Source organism: Danaus plexippus, chromosome 23 (genome assembly GCF_018135715.1).
Source record: "Danaus plexippus chromosome 23, MEX_DaPlex, whole genome shotgun sequence".
Taxonomy (NCBI): Eukaryota; Metazoa; Arthropoda; class Insecta; order Lepidoptera; family Nymphalidae; genus Danaus; species Danaus plexippus.
This window is the reverse complement of record NC_083551.1, coordinates 1,930,774-1,949,075: the sequence shown is the minus strand read 5'-3', so window position 1 is coordinate 1,949,075 and position 18,302 is coordinate 1,930,774. Positions and strand designations below refer to the sequence as shown.

At 29.8% G+C, this 18,302-nt stretch overlaps 1 protein-coding gene across 7 annotated transcripts in view; it reads left to right on the top strand.

The window, feature by feature from the left end:
• LOC116774945 (glycerol-3-phosphate acyltransferase 1, mitochondrial) overlaps window positions 1-18,302 on the top strand; it is a 35,743-nt gene that overhangs the window by 5,276 nt on the left and 12,165 nt on the right. The window contains exons 1-4 of one of the 7 annotated variants that reach the window (XM_032667736.2): window positions 8,970-9,101; window positions 10,829-11,068; window positions 12,561-12,696; window positions 15,173-15,286. In XM_032667736.2, coding sequence (XP_032523627.2) covers window positions 10,962-11,068; window positions 12,561-12,696; window positions 15,173-15,286 — 357 coding nt within the window. In that variant the 5' untranslated portion in view covers window positions 8,970-9,101; window positions 10,829-10,961. Of the gene's footprint in view, window positions 1-8,969; window positions 9,127-10,752; window positions 11,069-12,560; window positions 12,697-15,172; window positions 15,287-18,302 lie in introns of those variants that run through there. The other 6 variants (XM_032667735.2, XM_061524116.1, XM_061524113.1 and 3 more) reach the window with 6 other exon arrangements.

The window sequence follows — 18,302 nt, the reverse complement described above, 5'->3', positions numbered from 1 at the left end:
AGACAGACAGACAGAGACGCGAGGAAGGAATTTTTTTTATAACATGTATTGATTATTCATTAAATAATACGTAATTAAATTCAAATTTTAGTGGTCACGTAATCACAGGAAAAGAACTTTGTTTAGCCTTGAATGAGATTATTCAGATAAGTTTAGCTATGTTAGAGGTCATTGTAACTTTGAGATCGTGTGTTGTAGTATATTCGGATGATTCGGAAGAGTTCACTTTTGTTTAGTCCAAATTTCGATTGTCACACTACATACGGAGCGTTTCCCGTTTCTCGTTCAGTAAACAACGTTAATACTAATGTGCGAAGATTTATGAATGGAAAACTATTGACGGTCCGTATGAAGTGAGGATGCAAATTTGTACTAAGTATACAATAGTCCTTACCACTAGTTCAAAACTAAACAGAAAGTTTCCAGTCTAGTATTTATAAGAAGTCGCATCCGATAGTGTCAAACGATGAAAAATTTAAACATGTTTGTCTTAACGAGATCTAAGACTTTCGCGAGTATTCATTTAAATGAAACTAATGTATTTTTTTTGATTATACTACGCGTATTTTATTATTGAAATGAGTTTCACATCTCGTCTGTCCGTGAGCCGAAACGTGTTGAGTGTGTGGTTTTTTAAAATAATATAATACGCGTAGTATATTACATCTGCGGAGAGGCAGTTGGAACTGCTAAGCATTTGCTGGTTGGATGTAGGGTACTCCTAGATAGCGGTCAATACTCGCGTCGTCACGATAAGGTTTTAGAAATCATACGTGAAGCGGTTAGTCTATCGGTAGCAAGAGCGCAAAGAGAAATAACCACGAACCAACGAACAATTGGTTTTGTGAGAGAAGGCACTAGGAATATAAAATCAAACGTCAAGCCTTACTCTATTATTAAAGCGGCTTCGGATAGGACTATAATGATGGATACGTGTGAGAAGCAATATAAAATCCCAGAGGATATTTGTGCGTCGGCGTCCAGACCGAATATATTTTTATATTCGCGAATTTTAAAGCACATTGTAATAAAAGAGCTCACGGTTCCTTGGGAAACCAACATCCCCAAAGACCATGCCATCAAGGTCAACAAGTCTTACGAGCTCACTAACGAACTCACTAGGAATATGTTAATGAGATCTAAGATTATCGCGAGTATTCATTTAAATGAAACAAGTGTTATTCGGATTTACTACGCGGATTTTATTATTTAAAAACTACATAATCCCGACGTTCCGGTTACTGCAAAGTAATTGCAAACAAATTTACAACAACATATTCCTATGAAACACTAGTTTCATAGGAATATGTTGTTGTAAATTTGTACGCGGTAGAAGTAGGAGCGAGAGGTGTAATATCAAATCTCTCTACAACCTGCTAAAAGACTAACTCAAGAACTAACATCAGTTCATTCTTGGAACGTGCGTCGAAGGCAGCCCTAGCAGGTTCGTTTAAAATTTGGTTAGGTAGACAGAGGAGCTTGGACAGTGGAGGTGAGCGTTTAACGCGTGTTAAATAAGGGCCCCTTTAATCTACACCTGGGTCGCAAGTCCCAGGCACTGGTGAAGCTCCTCTCCCTGCGCAATGAACCTGGCACCCGCACGGTGAATCCATGTAATGCTGAGAGGTTTCGTCTCGTCTCATATATGAGTGCACATGCACTCAAAATGTACGAGCTGTGAAATCAAGTTATCTACTTGTTGATTTAAAAACTAGGCGTGTTATAAAAATATATTTAATTGATTCGGAATAGTTTAAAAAATATATTTGCGAAACCCGTCAATAGAGGGCGCTGTTTGTATAAAAATATTTTTGATATATTTATTCAAGTTTATAGATTAAAATGGTTTGTTGTTTTCAGCGGATTGTCGGCTCGGATCAAGTAGTTTTATTCTATTTTTGTAGCTAAATACAAATGTAATTCCGAATACGACTTTAAAAATCTCTATTTGGAAATATAAATTTATAGACATTTAACATTTCTAAGCATCACAGTATTAAGAAGCATTCTTAAATGGAGAAAAGCAAAACGTACAAACGTTATCGAAATTAATATCTAATAGAAAACTGTCTTTGGAACTAAATAAGGTTACATTTAACTGAAGTTCACCTGTGTAAGGACATCATCTCAGATAACTCTTATATAAAAAACAATTTTAGTTTAATTTAATAACATTAATGGCATATCAAATGTTATATATATCGGATTTTATTATAAATTCATTATTTTAAAGACAGGACGCCAGCTTCGCTGACGTCTCTAATGTCACTTGTTTCAGTAAGTTCCAGATATTTTAAAATGAAACTTCAATTCTTCTAAATGTTCTTGTATTTCTCGAAGGTTCTTCATAATCACATTCTTTATGATCCGCACTCGCTGAACTCTGCAGTCCCCTGTCGTGCGTCCAGACGTCATATTTAAACCAGAATTCAAAAATAGTTCTATTCTCTTTGATTTCGTTTTACTTTTAACAATAGTAACGACGACCAATAAGTTGTTATAATAATTGATGCCAGTTATTTCCATGTTGCATCCGTCGTTGAAGCTGCTTGCGCCGATATATATATATATATACAAAATGTAATTGTCGAATATTAAAAAAAATCAGTGAAATGTTTAGTAGTAATCTGTTGGATATGTATGGTTCAATTAAATAAAGAAAAAATTAATTAACTATTGGGTAAGTTGAAATGACGTTTGGTTCAAAACGATTCGTTTCTATATATAAAATCAGTTTTTATACGCATTAATTTTTTTTTATATAATTATGGCATTTTAAACAAAATTAATATTAAATTTAAGATAATCTGTAGCATTAATTAAGCAAATTAATTATCTGTGGCAGATGATGATAAAAAAATAATATATTATTCTTTCATCATAAATCAAAATGCCATTGGGATTATTTGATTTGAGTGTTTATTTACAGATAGCAACTATTCTACGTAGCTATAATGTATTATTGTCACTAATAATCCAGTTATTTGTTTGATTTTTACTGATAGGTTATCTATCGTAAGGCAAGCTTATATATCAAAGGTGTGATAACGAACTTTGTACTCTTATTTTCCTTCTTAAATTATTTTTTTTTGTTATAAAAAAATGCTAGAACCAACTTTGCACTCTTATTTTCCTTGTTAGATACATATTGTTTTTTTTTGTTCTAAAAAAATTGCTAAATAAAAAATTGCTGAATAAAAATAGATTTACTATTAAAGAGAATTAAATATGTGTAAAAATAAGTAAAGTATGTTTTTTTTTCATATCCAAACAGACGCATAAGATGATGAAATAAAAAAAACCTAGGAGCTAATAGATTTTTTTGTGTAACGTCTTAACTTATATCTGGTAACACAGAAATTGCTATATTTGTTTTTAAATATGAATGAAAATATTATGATAATTTTAGTCGAACTCCCGATAAAGAGGGTATACTAATTTTTTCTTTCAACTTTAAAATCAGAACAAACTGCCAGTCGTTTAGAATCATAGATTTATTAAATAAAATCGATTACTATAATCGATTAAAAACAATTATAACAATATGTTTTAATGAAACAAAACAAGGTATCTAATTACATAAACAGCTTCCGTTATAATGATCTCAGCGGCCATGGACTTGAGATTGGACGAAAATTATTTTAAATCTATTCAATCACTTTAACCAATATATAGATAGTTAATCTTTCCGTATCTTTTCTATCTTTACCTTTCTTTTCCTTTCTATAAATGAATTATCGTGTTTTGTATCTCGTAACTGTCTCGGTTATTTTGTTATCTCGATGTTTAATGTGAACTATGGTTTTGTTTACTTGTAATTAATAATAAACTAATGTATTTGTATTTGTTGATGTGTGTATGTATGTGTGTGTGTGTGGGTGATTTTTTAATGTTTATTTAAAGTCTTTAAGGTTTTCTATATAATGTAAATTCAATACATTAAGGTATCAGTTTCCTCATTCTTCATTTTATTTCCCTTGTCATGGCCTTGTTTTTTTGTTTTAATTGTATTAACTGTTGTAAATATCATTGTCATTTCGGTGTCAACGATCTTAGGAGCGAACTCTAATCAAGGTTCGTTTGTGTAGAATTTTCGAATTTAGAACACAATAAATCTCTAAGCATCAAATGTCCAGATCATCTCATTTAAGTGGATTAAATTGAATGATTTTTAATTATATAACTGATAAAATTAATATTTATAAAAGCGTTGTTGGAATTTAATACAAACGGTATGAAGAATATATATATATTATTTTTATGCTTGCACTGAAGAAGAAGCGAATGTTAAAAAAACATTTTATATGTGAGTTCGAACTTACATTACCAACGGTAAATACAGCGAAAACAAAATAATTACATAAATAACTATATGTAAGCATGTTTTACATCAGTATGCATATATAAAGTTCTGGTATTTTCAAATACAAATGGATTAAAGTCTGCTTTCCAGATGATAGCAATGAACTTGGAAAAGAAATTTTGTTATATTCGGCTTAGAAGAATATACAATTTATCTTACTTAGATAACAGACAGCGTCATAGTATTTCGAATTTAATGTACTATCAGCCGGCGAGATGAGGCTACGCAAATATTATATTACTTTATTATAGAGATATGGACAGAATCTTATTCACTGTACAGTGTGCACAATAAAAGTTATTTAAGCACAAAAAGGGACAGAGGCGATATTATCTCTAATGAGCGGTTTCTTACATTTCCACGATAAAGACATATATTTTTAATTTAAATGAAACTAGTATTTTTCGGATAAACTATGCGTGATTTATTTTTGTAAAAAACTACTTACTCCCGACATTTCGGTTACTTTTCAGCAACTGTGATCACGGGCAGACGACACATCTCGTCTGCCCGTGATCGCGGTTGCGCAATTATCCGAAAAATACTAGTTTCATTTAAATGAATAAAACTCGCGAAAATCTTAGATCTCATTACATATATTTTTTGTTGTTCCCGTCATACATTTGAACCTCACTTTTTGTCGCCCAAACATAGACCTATGGTTGTCTATGGGAGTCAAAGACCAAAATTCTAAACATTATTTACATATGTACGTACATCGAAGGTTTTATATTAATATTTTATCTGTTGACTAGGTAGCTGCAATTAATTATTATCAGTTATTAATGTGATATAATTGACGCAATTCGAAGAGGTCCACGGAATGCTTTTTGCTATCTCGTCCCTTGGGTCTCAGTTCGCGACATTTGGTCTAGTTTTCTCAACAAATATTGATGCTTGGAAGCTGTGCATACTGCGTCATGGGTTGCCATGAGCATTTGATCGTCATATAAATAATAGTTATGCCAGGTTTATTATTTTGGTCTTTTTTTTTAATAAAAATCAAATTCGGTGTTCATCATTTATCTCATTTTCATTAATACAATTACTGATAGTTTAAAATATAAATATAAAAAGTTATTTATCTGTAGGTATATTATTTTAATATTTTATTTTAATAAAAAATTCAATGGCTCAGGAATTTTTTCTATTTATAATTCTAGAATGTGAAATAAAAAAAAAATCCTAGGCCTTAGACATAGAGATATATTTGTATTTCTACTTTTCAGGTGTAATCACAGAATACATTATCTCAGCTTCTGCAAGCTCTGGGTTTATTAAAAGTAAATTGTTTTGCTTGTCTATCCTTATAACAAGTTTGCATTATGAAAGTTAATACGGAAATTTGATAGTTTTCCAGTCATAAATCTTCTACCATTAGGAGTAATTAGTGGCTTTATTAATGATAAACTCTCAACTGCCTGTATTTAGTTCGGCTATGACAACTCGTGGCAAATGTTCTGGTGCAATAGCGACGGGAACTTCCTCAAATGTCTTAAATATGTCGTCACTAAGATTGTCGCTTTGAGAAGGTCTTATAGGCTATCATTTGTTAATTTCCTTATGTTTAAACATTAGTTTTTAAATATATTAATAAAATTTTAAACTGCCTATAAACTATTAGTAAAGTTCAACAGCGAGAATAAAAACACTAGAAGTAATTACAGTTATACATCGTTTTACTTAATTATTTCAAGTTCAATAGTAGAATATAAATGTCATTATTTTTGACATTTTGACACACACTGAGGAATCTTTACAGATTTATATGTGTGTGTGTGATAAAGTGGTGTGTGTAATGGTCGTTTTAAATATTTTTATTAAAAAAAGTCTCTTCTTCGTCATACAAACGTTGACTGTTGAATATCAAAATCATCAGTTTATGAAATTTTCTTATAAATTGATACAAAATTTTCGTTTCAGACAATGATTTTATGAAAAATAACAGAAAAAAAAATATCTCATAAAAATAAATAAATAACGACGACAACGGAATTGTTAAATAAACGATATGTTTGTGAAAATTAATATAACATAAGCTTAGACCGTGAGGTTTCACTATAACCTGATCAAGTTTCTGAGCTGTGGCGTGACACACATAAATATACTTTCGCACTTTTTAATGATAAAATATTCCAAACCGGTCTTTAACTATAAGACAAAAAACCTTCCACTTATATATATATATATATATATATATATATGTTTGTTCATTTATAATAATCTTTTTCATTATATGATAAAAGCCTTGACATCTCTGGATAGGATCTGTGCAAGTCTCGTTAAGGATAGTGTCATCTAGGCTTTATAGTATTCAATAGAGTGGATGTAGTATAAGTGGCTCCAAAGAGTCATTTCCTTTAGAATTACTGTCCACATCGATATTTTTTTTTAGAAACAGCCAGTATTAAATCTTCAAAAAAAAAATATTTTTTTTTTTATTAGTGACTATCGACTATTAGTAATATAGCTCGAGATGACAAACGCACAATCCGGGAGAGGCTATTCTTTCTGTATTGAGGATATCGAAATTAAAAGTGGAAAGAGACACGGGGGGCTTATTTTTTATTGCTTCTGAACTCGCAGTAAGTAATTGCGAGACCCACCGGCCAATTGAGAAGTTCAGCGTAATCGCTGCCCTAATTACTTAACCGTATAATTTTGTACAATTACAAGTACGATAGTTTGTTTTGATTGAATTTTTAATTTTCCTTGTCGAATAATGTATTAACTATTCGTATTTTTAATAAATTAATTTATTAAACTATTGAAGATTTATCGCTGACGTTATGATATCTATCCACGGAAACAATTAATTAATTCATATTTTTCGCACGTGTTTTTTTTATGTTATCTATGTCCAAAGTGCTGTTCATATTCTTATTGTATAATCTTTTGATGTCGGATAGCCGATAAAGGTTTAATCGGGCGAGTGCGTCGTGTAAGTCACGTGGATTTAAGAAGATGTCTGCTTTCCCAAAAAAAATTATAGCTTCCAGGTCTATAAGTGTGGTGCAAAGAAATGTTGAGATACGCTTAGTCGTTCTAAGGATCGCAGACCTGCAATAATCTCATGAGTAAAAGGCTCCTTTACTTTAAACAAAGGTTCATCGCTTGGAAGACGTGATTTGTTCTGTATTTTAAAGAAATACTCTTTGCTGTCTTATCTAAAGCCGAAATCACATATGCGTGTTGCATTTAGCAATATAACCACTTTATCTAACAATATAACATATTCAATATGATTCCTGTATTGAAATTATCTAAGTAATAAATTTATGTTTAATTGATATGTAATGTAATTAATTAATTTGCTGTGGACTTTGTATTGCTTTTATCAAATTTATGTGACAGTTTATTCTGAGTACAGCAGCACCTCGTTTGTACGCGTTTTAGGTTTTTTTCTTAAATATATGCCCTTTGTGTGCCCCTCAATGTTCTCAGTGCCAGTGTTAGCCAATTGACGGCCAATCTCGATTGTGTCCTGTAGGATTATATTAGCGGGATAATTTACAGCCGCATCTGTTATAGATAGTATTATTAGCTTTTGAGAATATGTCGTTTCACAAATAAATAAAAGTGTGCTTACGAAATATCTTTCGTAATATGAAAGGAAACCTTTAAAAAAACACTGAAAACTGAACGGGATGTTTATATTTTGCTCCATTAATATCTGATAGTGAAATATAAAATTTATATAAAGATAATATAACTATTATATACTATGGTTTGATAAAAATCTGATGAGTTATGATGAGGTGCGATGAGTTATGATGAGGTGTGATGAGTTATGATGAGGTGTGATGAGTTATGATGACTTTGATGATGCTCCGTAACAAGAATTTAAAGTCAGTTTCAATATTTTTAAATTTATTATGGTTTTGTATTAAATGAAGATTGTTATTGCTGATATACATGGAATTTGGGAGTCAGGATTTGTATTTAGCAACAGAATTCATAGTTCCGTTAGAAGTTTCTCTTTAATGTCTCATATTCTCTACACACACTCGCACGTTGTTTGATATAAATTTTAAATCATGACCGATACAAATAAATTCAATGATTCCTTGATGGAAGATATTCAAACTGTCAGTTTGCAGGTGACCTTTAACCCGAGTCCAAGGTCACCGGTGTGATATCCTAATCAAAGATTTTTCTTAAAGATAACAAGCATACATTAATACTTAGTAAAAAAAATTTTCACACTAACAAAGTAATTTGAATAATATAACAATTTACTTATCTCCGATCCACCGCAAATCTTTGATATAACGTGATATATATTATATACTATGATTTTTATACGAAGATTTGGATTTTATGATTCAATGGCACACGAAATCTATAGATTATTCACGGATAGAATTTTATTCTAATTTAAAATTTATTATTGAATCATTCGATAATAAAAAAAATATTGAAATGATCTGACATTATGTTAAAAAAATAATAATGATGCAATAGTATAAAATATTTCATATAGAAGTAACGTTTGGTTTCAATTTACTTAATCCCAATTTATCGGAAGAACTATGTTTTATGTTAAGTAAACAAACAAAGTGGCACAATTTTATTTTGGATGCGCATGCGCACATTGCGATCAACAAGAGACGTAATGACTCAGTTGCACACAGACCGCGCTCGGTGTTGGACGTCCGCCGTTCGTTCTACCCACACGTGTTATATAAAAACGCGACATATCAACAAAAAAAGTTACATAGCACATTTTACATTGAAAGTGAGTTGATATTGTTTAGCCGCAGGTAATTTAAGAGGACACCAAAATTGTTTTACATACATGTGCTCGTTACCGGAATCTGATGATTGTTATATTAATTTAAACCACAAATACTCTTTCCGATTTCTCTTTATGTTCACGCGATTCGTACTAATTTGCTACAACGTAAAATGAGAATGCTCGGTGCTTTTTTCGATCAAAGTTGGTTTCAGTGTATGAGTACATTGGTCACGCTCCGAATAATAGTTTTTATTATTGAATATTATCAATTTATTGTTATGTAGGTCCGACGAGAAGTTGTAAGTTGAAAGAATATATTTCATTGATAGTATTATCGTTAGCTGTTAAATCTGTTGCGAATTTTTGCGCACATCATACAGTTACATCACGTTGTACGAAACTCAATGTGATCGTCATTTCAATGAGGGAATAAACTGTTATAGGTTAACTATAACTCGTATTGAGTAACGTTAGAATAATACAGAAGCGTTGTTATTGTATTAATTACATTAGAAATGTCTCAGCTATAATATTATATAACTTTCATTGATTGTATTCTATTAAGATTATCCGATGTTTACGTCCCTTAATACAAACAAATAGTTACACGGTTTTGTGTTGTGTGTCATGTATTTCGGATATGTTTTTATTTAATTATACAAAATTTCTCATCATCCAAATGTATTCGATGATTTAGGAATCGTTATATATATATATATATATATATATATATATATATATATAGCTTTGACGGTAAGAACTTACAAAAGGTATCGATCGACGTAGAACGTAATATAATTTAATACTCTATGTAACTTTATTACTAACTGTAAGTTTGGAACTTAAAATGAAATCTAAATTAAACATACAGTATATAATAAAACGTGAGATATTTTATTTATCTTAAAATAATTCATCCAACACTTTAAACGGCATCCGGCTGCACATTAAGTCAAAATGGCACAGAACAAAAAATTGAATCAAAATCAACTTGATATATAAGAGTTTTTAAATTATTTTATTAAAAAAAAATTATCATTAATGTATAAAGCTTTTATTTCTGACGTGGCACAGATTTTACTAATTGATTGCCCGATCTCAGTGGTTGTTTAATATATTATTACCTTATTTTTAATAGCCTTTTATATAAACAATATGCATAGTTTTTTTTTTGTTATGAAGAAAAAAAATAGTTCCTTTGTTTAATAAACACTTCTTATACAAAATCTAAACGGTCCTGCGTTTAGATTTTCATATGTTTTTATTTCACACCTATATTATTTATGTATGTTTATTTTTGTACGCTTACTAATTGTGTATTAAATTATGGTTTCAATATAATGTGGTTGAACACGATACCGTTGGTTTGGCGTTAAGTTTCTCTGTTACGTAAATATTTCGAACGGTATAGCACTTTTGTTACGCATTTGAGTTATTATAGTGACATTTAATATTAACCGACACCAGAAAAGGTTATTCTCGATTAAAAATCGTTTCTTTAAAAAATATGATTATATATATTTATATATAATTTTAACGGAAACAAAGAATATTTATTTGTATATAAACACGCTACCTACCGCTCTGTTACACGCACTTATCGTTCTCAATTGGATGATTGTTTTAAACTCTGGCCGAACATTGTCCACAGGCATGCCTCTGTGAACCTATGGCCGGTCGGAGGTTAGAGTTTATCATCTGAACATTAGTCGTTGTATTATCTACAGGGTGCTCATGATTACTTAGTCGGTCGACAGTTAATGTCTAACGCTCGACGTGTGCGGTCGTGTCCAGAGTGATTGTGATATAAAAATAGGCTCGTCAAGACTAAGTGTTAATGGGACTGGTGATGTGATTACCATGGATACGATGCTAAACGTTTGGACGCTGGTGGAACAGGTCCGTGTGGCCGGAGCTGCCGAGCTAGCCATCTTCACTGCCATACTTTACTGGTTCTTTACTTCGAGGTTTGTTTTTTTTTTTTAATTTTTCGACCCTAGCAAAAATTTTTATTGAACAGCCTTTCGCAAATGACTTTGAAATAAATATGAAAAGTTTTTATATGTCTACGTTTCAGCCAATATTACTCTTTCTATTATTTCTTTTAATAATTTCTTAAACTTTTTAACTATTAAGGTATGTTTTTATATAATAATTGTTATAAAACTTATAAAATATGGCGCGATATTTTATGAGAGTTTTAACGACACTGTCGATGTCTATTTTTAAACATGCTAACATTATAAATGAATTTGTTAAAAAAATATACTTTTATATTTCATCGAAAATGTTGATTAAGGAAAATTATTAACTTTTTTTTCCGATGACTTATTATTATTATTACCTTATAAATCTTGTTTAATGATGAGACAAATTTTATAATATCCTGTCAACTTTGTACATTTTTTATTGTTTGTTCTTCATGATTTTAGGGACGATATATGATTTTATATTGTAAATAAGCGTACGTAAAAGCATGTTTTTAATTTTTTTTTTTTTTTGTTAATTAAATAATAATATACATATGTACTGAATATATTTATTATTAGTTTTTTTTATATCACTATAAACTATAATTAACAATTTTAATAACATTATTTGCATAATTAAATGTACAAAAAAATAAAAGGTTATTATCCTCATATTAAAAATTTGCTTAGTTTTGTATAAAATAAAGTATATATAAATTATATATAAATCACAAAGATAATTGTATATATAATAATTTTAAATTAATTTCTACGTTCTAACTCTGTCTTATATGATGACATATGATTTTGGTGCTATAAACCTTAAGCCTAGATCACATTGTATGATTATTATAAATTTATCATAGAGATATATTATGGGACTTAATTGTTACTTACAATTCTATACAAAGCTTCAATGGACGCGCTCATAATTTGATTCGCTTTTCTGATGAGATTGGTCTTACAGTTCAAATTAAATTCCTTGTTTGTGAAACTTTTTGGTGCATGTATGTCTGATCTACGTTTAGTTTCAGTAAATATTGATTGGATTGCCGTTAAAAAATAGTTTGGAGATTATTTTTTTTTTAATTTTTATCGTTACGACTTATGAATAGTCTTACCAGACGAATTTGGTACGTTAGTGTTATCGTAAATGAAAATTTCAAAAAAATTACTTCATTAATAATAATATTTTGAAGAAACATGTATATGTATATTGTACGAAATACAGTTTCAGATTTATTTTTCAATGTTCGGCGTTACTTCCAGTAAATAGTAATGTCTTACAAAATGGCTGAAGACCGTGTTTATGGTTTTATCAAATAAAGGTTGAAACTTTAATGTTGCCATTACATAATCACAATAGATCAGTATTATAATTAATTATAAACAGTCATAGAAATAATTCCAAGGATCATATTATAATACAATTAGTACAGCACCGAGAGCGCCGCTTGTAACAATATTTATATTATTTTAATTGTTCCAGTCGTGTAGCTGATATGTTGGAGGTTGTTGGGGAGAGAGTTGGAGGCTGGTGTGGTCGGGATCCGGGCTCGCTAAGGCAAGCTGTCCGCCGCAAGCGACACAATGACGTGTACTCTAAAATTGATGCTGAATTTACTGTAAGTTTAATATTACATTGTTGTGTTGGTAGCACTGATACAATATCACGATTGTATTATGTTGGTAGTATTCCTTTTTATTTTCATTGCATCAATATGAAAGTGATATATAATGATCTACCATATTTTATCGTCAAAGTTGGTCACTGGTATTTTATTGTTACCCAAATTGAAACAGTTCAAATATTATAAAAAATAAATCTTATAAAAGTCATTGTCCTAATTTTATATACTTTATATGCCAAATCAGTGTATGTATTTTGCAAATACAAATACGTTATTTCTCTAATCACATATTCCGAGACACCCTAATACGTATATGATCATATATTTCCTACAACGTAACTCGTCTGTTGCAATCGCAACAATGTTGTACTGAATTATGTAATACAGTTGTTATTGTTGCAAAGTTACTTTAACCGTTGGCAACTAACTTAAAGATGAATGTGAGAATTCAGTTATTTACCTTTTTAGTTAATAAAAAAAAAGTAACATAGATATAAGGATAAACTTATTATCATAATTTTTTGAACCAAAAAATTAAGAGTAAAGAAACAATAATTTTAACCACAACTTACGAAAACTAAATACAATAAGTTAACTATGTCATTAAATTTTATATTATTGAAATAAATAAAATAGAAATTGAATCGAGATCATTGAATGTGAATATTGTAATCAGAAGCAGAATAACCTTCACTAGTAAGTGATAATGCGGAAGTCCTCTTGGATATAAATGCTGCAATTAGATGCTGTGTCTCCAGCAAATGCTGGCACAGGTTCAAGGTCAGCAGTTTGCTGATGAATCTGCCTAAAAAATATGTTTTGCTCACAAAACTACCAAGATTATCCTTACCATGGGTTCGCGTCGTGAAACTAAACAGACAGTTATCAGTTTTTCTTGTATAAATATATATTGTTTAGCTATATGGATACTGTCGAGGGAATTTTTTAAATGACAAATTGGAAACTGTCTGTGTTAAGTTTGTCTGTGTAAACACATATTAAGGTTGTAAACTCTTAAATTCGGACGTTAAATGATATGTAATTAATTTTGCTTGACGGAAATTAAGAATTACGGAGATATATTTTTAATTATAATTTTGCGTAAAAGAACATCTCAAACGTAAATTGCAAAAACACCCTTCCTTTATCACATCAGATATATTATTCTACTAAATATTTTCCACTGTTACTGTAAACATTTGCAAGGTTATCGTTTTGAACCGCGAAACATTTATAAATAGACAGCTATACAGCTTGCAGTCATAATAAACTATTTTTAACCAACATCGAAAAAAACGTGTTGTGTTTACAACATATTGACCTGACCGTAATTAAGGTCCTGATAGCCTTAATGGGATCGTTATATTTTATACTAATTTTTGTTCGCGACGTCGTCGGCTAGGAAGACGTATTTTATTGAGAGAGCAAGGGTGAAGCTTTTGAATAACAGATTTAACCAAATAGAAACGCTACGCTATGAACATTTATAGCCTAAGTCATCTGGCTTTATACGAAATATAATTGCTACTCAATGTACCCGCGGGGATTACCCTTAGTTTCGGGATAAATTACAACCTATATGATGTCCTCGTTTACGAGCTATATTGAGGCAAAGTTTTATTAAAATCCATACAGCAGTTCTTAGGTGAAAGAGTGACCAAGATGTCTTCGCTATTATAATGTTAACAGTATTACTGTCTTAATTTTTTGTTTTAATTGTCTTGATATTCTTAGTACTATATATATATACCTATATATATATATATATCAATGGCCATAAAATAAAATTGAAAATATTCTTTTCGAATTTTTATAAGAGTATCCCTTCCCATGTTGTAATGATTATTTATTATTATTGCGTTTTTTTATAACTTTCTGTAAATCAACTGTTTAATTTAAATGGTTTTGTAAACTAAAACTAAAAGCATTATGAAAGAATGTTGCCATCTTTTTGGTTTAGGAATATAAAAATCAAGCGACTGAATTATTTTATTCTCTTACTCTGTAAACATGTAATGTTCACACTATTTTCACATTAATATATAAATTTGGAGTATTTTCTCGATAGTTATTTAATTGGAATGCAAATAATTGCACTTTTTGTAAGTCTCTTGCATGCATGTACGTTACTTGAATGAGATTTCGTTCCTACCCTCAAATTCATCCACTTTGTCTTTTTTTTATATTTTATTTTTCCTGACTTATTTTCGATTTCAAATTTATGTTTTTATTCAGTTCTATTTCTAGGCTAAGTTTTTTTACCTTATTTTATAATCCTAAGTCCAAGAGCTATTTATGTTTCCATATAAATATTTTTAGACATCACAAAAAATATTTTTCGCGTCAGTTTTTATGAAAAATATTCAACCAAATCTTGTGATTCTATAAAATTTGTGACCTAATAATAATATTTTTCAAGGACATTCACTGTCGTAAATGAAAAAAAAATGTAGACTTAATTTTTTGACAGTCACGGACTTCGTCGCTGTACAGGCTGAAGGAAGAGATCCAAGTACCACCTCCTCAACCAGAGGTCCGACCACCAGCTGGGCTTGCGTGCTCAAGATGTGCACCCCTATCTAGGGTGAGTAGTTTTAAGTTCAGTTCTACGTTACACTTGGCAATACGACAGTCTGCCAGATATACTTTCAGTATTTTTTGCTACGACCAGTCGGAACGTGTTTTTTCTTGAATAACTTACCCTATTTTATGGCAATTTCTGCTCTGTATTGATAAGTGATCTATCGACAGCTGACTGGTTACACATTTTTTTTTAAATCACTTCTTTTTTCTTTATTTTATTCTTGAAAGAAAAATAAGACTAATATATTTGTTATAGTAATATTATTTAATGTATTACTCATTGACTGGTTTTTGAATGTCTCTGAAATTTTCATTTCATTTTAATTTTATTCTAGACTATAATAATTTAAATAACGTGATTTTCAAGAAAATTACCCTCTATTATTAAGATCATACTAGATACCAATTAAGATACAACCGTTTAAATGCAATAAGTTCAATGAACTCTGAATTTAATTTATTCAATAAAAAAATGCTCATATTATATGAACAAAAATTTATTTCATTAAAAAAAAACTTGTCTATGGTCAATGCCAAGGGTGCTCTATGAACTGATTAGAAAGTTTATATGTTACTTTTTACTTTATTATTACTATATAATAAATTATCTTTGGCAAATCTCCTATTTGGGCGGACTCACAGATAATAGCTAGTTTTAAAAACACCACACGTTTCACATTTAAAAACGTATTTTAGTAATGTCTATGAATATTCGAAGTAAACAGACGGATATATTTATTTTTGGCACCGGCATACTTAAATTCTTATGCAATGACTGTGATTTTGTAATTATTTGATACATAGTTCAGATATAGATGGCTGTGAAATTGCTATCGACCTTATATTTGTTAAATTTAATCACGTTCCGTCCATCGTAACAAGAACGTCCCGAAACCTTCACTTTATCGTATAAGGACAACGTAGAAGTAACGACGAAAAACAAAATGGCGGATAGCTTCGTTTGTTTATGAGAACAAACACGATGTATGTGTAAATATTAATGAACAAATAATAAAAATTTATATTATTGTATGAATGGAATAAAATTCATAGATTATATATATTTATTATTAATTATAATAGTATCTGTCTGTATTATATCGGAATATTACAGTAAACATAAAAAAAAATATGTCATTTTTGTTTATCTATTCATATGATTAATCTGTTACTAATTACCTTAAAGCCAAAGACATGACATTGATAAAAGTAACCGATAGACTGGTTAAAGGTTATTTACGGTTTAATTTAACCACGCGGCCATCACGAATCTTAAATAGTTCGTGATGATCTTACTTTAAAGAGTTTAAATGTTGTTGAAGTATTTAAAATCAATATTTGCTTAACCGACTGTTATGTGTTCAGTCTGTGGTTTGTTGATTTTAAGTATGTCTTACAATCATTGTAACTTTACTTTGACAATTTTGTATATAAGCAAAAAAAGCGGTCCCAAAACTCACCCTTTAAAGACAACATATATGAATTTTGCATATTCTTCATGTATATTAACTAAAGTAATAAAAATACATATTTTTTCTTTATTTTACATAATTTCTAACAATGATTTACAACGCGATACTGAACACTTTGTCGTTTTTTATTATCTGTAAAATGGTTTTTGTAGTCATTTGCAGGACCAGGCTCGCTTTAGATTTATAGCTTTTCATAAATGTTAGAGAAAAATAACATATGCTAATTACCTTATTGTTTTATACGTATATATTAATTAGCTAAAAAATAAAAAGATTTTAATAAATCAAGACTCTTGGGATTCTGTTTTGTATATTTTTATTTATTACATAATATCGACCAGGCGGCAACGACCTTGGACGTGGTCACCAAACAGGTTCTTCATAATGACTTGACCATTATTCTCTCGTTAACATGAAATATGTAATCGCGTCCCAGAAGAGATAAGATTTTCAATAAATAATATAGGTTTTAAGTTAAGGTAATGCTAACGTGTTTGTACATATACTCGCACCCAACCGGATAATGGAGTGACTTGGGTGATAGATTGTACAGTCTTATAATACTATTTGCACGAGTTTCAAGCGATATATTAAAAATCTTAGTATTGTCTTTTTCATTTATTATTTTATTTATTTACCAAACCCAACAGGGTTGATGTCGAAAGAAAAAATATAATATTTATGATTATTATAATAATAAGACATATTTTTTTTTTATATATCCACTAAGAGAAATAATATGTACTATATAATATCGAAAAACAGACTGCGAGATGGCAATTAAAAGATTGATCATAAAAATATATAGCAAAGCAAAAAAAAAATCCTTACTTAATATTTTTTTTTTTTATAATTCGCGTATTTTGTATTTTAATTAAACCTTTTTACTTCACGTGACAGGTTTTTGCTAGATATAGAATTATCGATAGAATATCAAAGAGTGATGTTCAAGATAAACGTCAAGTAATATTTTATAGTCCCTCAAGAATATGAAAAATATATTATAATTAGCATCGCCTTAATCACAATGGGTCTTGTTTAAATGTGGTCATGTGTAAATCGCATGTTAATTCTCAGAGGTTTGTATATATATATATATATTTAAAACATACCTTTTGTTCTTATGACAAAGGATTTACATACATTGAGTAATGAATACTCGTTTCGTCGGATCGCTTAATATGTCACCTACTTATGTACCCTTGTTGCGTCTTGAATGTTAGAAGAGGTTTATGATTAGTAAAGTTTTTTTGTGATATATGCTTATTATGAAATGGGATTACTGTCGTGTAAACTTTCTTGTATTTCTTAACAACGACTGCATGTAAAATATGTGTATATATATATATATATATATATATATATATATATATATATATTTATTTATTTATTTATTTATGGACAGATCAAGCTACATACAAAGGTGTCCTCACAAAAACGTATAATTTATATATCAATATTTCTACGATAAGTAAGTTTTTTCGAACGATTCCGTAAGCCCTTACCCGGTATCGTTCTGTATTTTGTCATTGAAATAATGACGTC